General features: G+C 43.8%; 1 protein-coding gene across 1 annotated transcript in view; it reads left to right on the forward strand.

Moving 5' to 3' along the window:
* CACNA1G (calcium channel, voltage-dependent, T type, alpha 1G subunit) overlaps window positions 1-5,457 on the forward strand; it is a gene marked incomplete at its 3' end in the record, with an annotated part of 68,811 nt that extends 63,354 nt beyond the window's left edge. The window contains exons 22-25 of the mRNA XM_009578381.1: window positions 580-706; window positions 3,997-4,122; window positions 4,733-4,822; window positions 5,413-5,457. Of these exons, the coding sequence (XP_009576676.1) occupies window positions 580-706; window positions 3,997-4,122; window positions 4,733-4,822; window positions 5,413-5,457 (388 nt within the window). The remainder of the gene's footprint in view (window positions 1-579; window positions 707-3,996; window positions 4,123-4,732; window positions 4,823-5,412) is intronic.
* Window positions 5,458-5,462: the final 5 nt, after the last annotated feature.

Here is a 5,462-nt window from a genome sequence, read left to right on the forward strand (position 1 = left end):
ACTGGGAGGCCCTCTCTTTGAAGTCCTGGACAGGCTACAGGCATAAAGGTGTGTGTTTGTGGATGGCCCAAACCAAGAGGCTAGATCCCAGGGAAGGTGTGATCAAGGCTGGAAACCTAGAGAGCTCTTCGGACTAAATGATAGGAAAAGGAAAATGCCAAGGCTTGAATATATTATAGCAAATGGTAACTAGAAGATGCTGATCACCAAATGGATCAAGAATAGGTAATGGGTTAGATTAAAACCATCATTCCAAGTTTGAAAAATATGGGACTAGCCTATATATCTTCCTTTCCTAGGTCTTTCGCCAGTGACTTTTCTGGCCTGGCTCCTCATGTGGTCTCCTCCTCTTCTTTTATGCGAAGCTGTATGTGTAGGCAGAGACCCCTTTCTCTCAAACACCTCCATAATCTCACAAGGTCAATCTTCCAGAACTGCTTCTTTAATCATGATTTTTGAGTTATTTGCCATTCTAAAAAATGCCCTAATGCTGTTTTTTCCACATTTTCTATCTTGATAGGAGGCAGAACTGGGCAAGAACAGGACTAACATAGCTTTTGTACTTACTTGCCCGCACAGAGTCATTAGTCGAGCCCAAGGACTGAAGCTGGTGGTGGAGACTCTCATGTCATCCCTGAAGCCCATTGGGAACATTGTGGTCATCTGCTGTGCCTTTTTCATAATCTTCGGGATCCTGGGAGTTCAGGTGAGTCCCCTGTAAGGCTCAGCACCTAACCCAAAGTTGTAACGAGCCCCAGATGGCCCCACATCTGGGTATCTGTACCAATGGGCACACTAGAAGCCTTTCTGAAACAGAACCAATGGGCTGTTTGGCCTTCTTGGGGAACATTCCTTGCTCCTAGCGAGGAGGAAGCAGATTTCCCATTATTGGTCAGCCATTAAAATCTCATTAACAATTACAACCTAACAACAGTGGCCCAGCAACACACATCCCTAGCCATAGCTGAAGGAGCAATGTTTAGAGCCAGGCAGTGGGGTTGGTTTTTGCCTCTCTCTGGTTCCATGAAGGTCCTCTGCCCAGCTCTAGAAACGTGTTGGTTTTGAATCCATAACTTTGCCATAGTTAACAGCTTGGAATGACTCACACCCAAGGGCTTACGCGGCTCTTGGTCCCCACCCCAGCAGCACAGCGTGGCCTTCTTAGTGCTCTCAAGACGCATTTATTCCTGGCTTCCAAATCTTGGCTATGTGTCACTTGATGTGCTGAACTTTCTTGAAGCTTCCCTGTTGCATGCAGTGATACAAAAGTCAACATGATGACCCCCTCAAAGGCACGGAATAGACTTTCTTCATTCTTTCCCCACCACAAGGACTTCTGCTCTGCCTGCAGTGGGATGTGAATCAAGATATTTCTCCACTTTCTTCCCCCAGGCACACCACAGAAGGGTCAGGCCTGAGGCATGACATGTACCACCAGAAAAACTCTGCTTAGGAAAACTGTTAAATCCCATTCCTGTTCTGCCTGGGAGATAACATGGGGACATCTCCCCTCCACCTTTCTTCTAGGTATAAACCAATGGGGAAATAGAAACTCTCAAAGCTGAAATCGTTGGTTTGTAAACTCCAGAGAGACCTTGACCTGGAGATTCATTCAGATTCTGACAGTTTGTATAACTGAAAGCTTGCAGAAATAGAGATTTCTGAGTCTGCTCTGCTGGAAATATCCTCAGTCCCAGGAGTGCAGGAACACGGGGGAAAAGTGGCAGAGTTTCCAATGCAGTTGGTTTCTCATTACCTAAGAAGAAGAGACTGTTTCATATAAATATTCTGACATAACACTTATTTCTTTCTGAAGTTTATCTGATCTGTCACAGCCAGCTTTGGAAAGCAGCTCTGTTTGGCTTTGTTTTGGAAAGGTATCTTATATAATATTTTGTACTAATATACTGTTTAAATAATAAATACAGCATTGAAAATAAACAGAGAAGGAAATCATGTCATCCATAAACACCTCAGCAGCTAGATTGGTTTAGCATTACAGTACAACAACATCCATCCATTATACTAAACAGATTCATAAAACTAAGCATATACCGTAAAACAATATAAAACTCAGACACAGGAAAATTTATGCCAAACAACAAAACTTGCAGTATGCTCTTTGAATTTCCTCTCTGCTAATTGTGCTTGCTTTCCCTAGTGACTTGCAGTCTTACATTAAATTGTCTTGACTATCGATGTGCTTAAGTGGTAGATAGAAGCAAGACTGATCCTGTATTCAGGATGCAAAATTCTCAGTTAATATTTATTGCTAATTAGGTGTAAGATGAGGGCCATAGCTATTTTCTATAAAAAGATGATCTCTCAAAGTTACAGTTTGGTTTTCCCATGTAAAAATAAACTGGGGATCAAACTAGAGGTTTTTAATGCTATTAAAATCCAGACGTCCGTGTTTCTAACAGTGTTTCCTCTTAGCAAGACTATTTTTATTGTAGAGCTTGTCACACATGAATAGTCATTAACAAGACACAAGAAATAGATTGATAAAATAAGTACCATAGGAATCACTGGGTCTTTCACTTTCAGAAGTGCTAAAATCTGAAACACTGGCAGGGGTCAGCATTTTTGCAAATGGGGCTTTGTATTTCCAAACCCCGTTAGTAGCTGTGTTACTGCTCCCGTCTGAGTGGCATTGCAGTCCAGCTCCTAGAGAAGTTATTTTTATAGACAATATATTAAAAACAATTGTTTACCTTCCTGCTTCATTAAAACTTTTCTTTGTGAAGGCTATATCTCCCCAGTCTGCCTTACCCCTGGATAGTGTTTCTCCATGGAAAGATCAGGGAATACTTCTCTTCTTACATCCAGAAGCTTATGACTGCATTGAGTGGTGATTAACTTTGCATGCCTAGAGAACATCCTTCTGCTGTTGATTTCTGAAGGAAACCTATGGAGTAATGCGTGGGTTTATCTTGTTCGCTATTATTTCTACTGATATTTGTCTAGAACAACAGATCAAAAACTATCAGCATCTTTTCTCTGTATACCCAGGTGGTGTTTTAAGGAGCCTGGAGAGCAGGCTGCTATTTTCCCCCAAAACAGTAATGTCAATAGCTTCTGTCAGCAAATAAAACCAGATTTGTTGGATGTCTCCCGGGCTCTGATACCATCCATCCTGCTAGCATCAATCACCCTGTCTGAAGCAGTAATCATCTCCTGCCACTCTCTATTATGTGCGTGGGAAACACCAGGTCTAGAATTAAGTGCGTGGAGGCTCATATTCCTCGTGCAGGTGTGAATCAGGAGCTGAGTCCCAGGAGTTGCGTCTCTCCTGATTTACACCAAAGGAAATAAGCTCGGGATCAGCTACCCAGCACCAGTTGGGCTTGACTCCTTAAGCTCTGCACGAGGAATATTTTCAGAGACCCCTGCATGGACTGCAGAGCCTAATGATGGCTGGAGAACAGCATTCAGGATCAGAGACCGGAGCTGGACTGACAGCAATCTTGATTCAGCGAGAGCCCAACGTCACTCGCAGCAGCTCGGCTCCTCTCTGACGTGTCCACTTGTGACCTGTAAGAGCAGAGCTCAGCCTCTTCAGTGCCACCTTTTCTCTGCTGACAGAGGGCCCCTGTTACACTTAATTTGTCGGTGACTCTTGAAACCAGCATCGTTAAGTGGGCTGAGAGTCGCCGGAGTCATTCCACACGTGGTAAGAAGCCATTAGCTGGTCTGGGCTATTAGTTGGGGCTACACTTGAGCTGGCGACCCAGAAGCAAAGGCCTTTAGGCCAGTCTCAGACCACTGAACCAGACGACCTAATGCACGAGGTGGGTGTCCTAAATGATGTGAAATCATGCATTTGCTCATTAGGTGCATATTATACTGGCTGCTCGCACTTAATAACCAGCACAAATGAGGCCATTTCCCTTAACTTCTCTGATCGGTGTGGGCTCAGGAGAAATGCCCATTATCTGCAGAGAAATCCTGTGGACTGAACCCTTACAGTTCCTCTCTTCTTTGCGTGTTTTGCAGCTTTTCAAAGGCAAGTTTTTTGTCTGCCAGGGGGAGGACACCAGAAACATCACAAATAAATCGGATTGTACAGAAGCAAGCTACAAATGGGTCCGGCACAAGTATAATTTTGATAATCTCGGCCAGGTATTAATAGAATGGTAATCTGCTTCTTTGCTCCTTTACCTCCTTGACTTAAAACCTGTGCATTGTTATCCCATGGGATTTTCTTACAGGGCACTACCAGTCGCAGTAAATATTCAGTTCACATACACAGCATTCTGTCTCTGTAAATCCCAAAGGTAGTGTTTCCAAGCAGGCATACACTTCTTTTCGGAACAGAACAAGCACATGTGGCTTTGTGGAGTACTTAATTGCTTCACTGCTACATAACAAACCAAATATATCTTGCAGAAGGTCTTGTCTAATAGAGCTGGACACTTTCAACTATCTCTGCAACACAGCCTTATTTTAGCAGCATGGTAAGGACTAATTAGTCGGGAGCAGTAGAGACCTGGAGGGTGGAAATGAAGCTGTTTTTGTCTTTGGCTTTGTGGTTTCCGAATTAGCGCTCATTGCTGAACCAGGTGCTGACATTGATAGGTTTTTGCTGCCGGGAGAAACCTTGGACATCAGTGTCCCATTATCAGACAGGTAATGATAATCCCCAGGCAGGAAAGGGCAAAGAGGAGTAAAATGTTACAGGTAAAAAAGCTTTAGTGCAACTATGTCTAACTTTTTCCCCATGTATTTCTAGGCCCTGATGTCTCTCTTTGTTCTGGCCTCCAAGGATGGGTGGGTGGATATCATGTACGATGGCTTAGATGCTGTGGGAGTTGACCAGCAGGTACGTGCTCTAGCAGAGCTATAAGAAATGAGTTGTCAAAGGTCACATGTTTTGGCTCTTGTTTTGCAAAATATTGTTGGCTTCCATAGCCAAATGGGGTTATGGGCTTGGGATCAAGGGAGCCGTTTAACTCAAGTCCTGGGGTGTGACAAGGAGTCAAGTGAAAAGTCTGGATTTGGACCTAGCCTTTTCCCGACAGATTTTGCAACACAACTGGTGTAACTAGTGTTAGGAGAACCACACCTGTTGAAGAATGGTTTGACTTTTTAAGCAATTTGGACATTTCAGGAAAAAAGAAGTGCTTTTGTGTGGATTCAGGTTTTCAGTGAGGGACTTACAATAACTGCAAAGGATGCTACTGTCCTGCTGTTGGCAGAACAGAGGTGGTTCTTCTTTCCTCAACGTGCTTTGTGTTTTGGGAGCATTCAGTTAAAATGTCTCAGAGGTCTCTAATTTTCAGGAAGAGCAGAGCACACTGAGCTGCCTCAAAGGGGCACCCACGGGTTTTGAGGATGGGGCAGCTGTATCAATTTGCTCCCTTTTGGTTTTTTTTGAGGTTCAGTTGACATTCGCCTTTCTTCACTTTGCAGCCAGTCATGAACTACAACCCGTGGATGCTCCTCTACTTCATCTCCTTCCT

This window comes from Fulmarus glacialis, unplaced genomic scaffold (genome assembly GCF_000690835.1).
Source record: "Fulmarus glacialis isolate BGI_N327 unplaced genomic scaffold, ASM69083v1 scaffold18905, whole genome shotgun sequence".
In the NCBI taxonomy this organism is placed as follows: Eukaryota; Metazoa; Chordata; class Aves; order Procellariiformes; family Procellariidae; genus Fulmarus; species Fulmarus glacialis.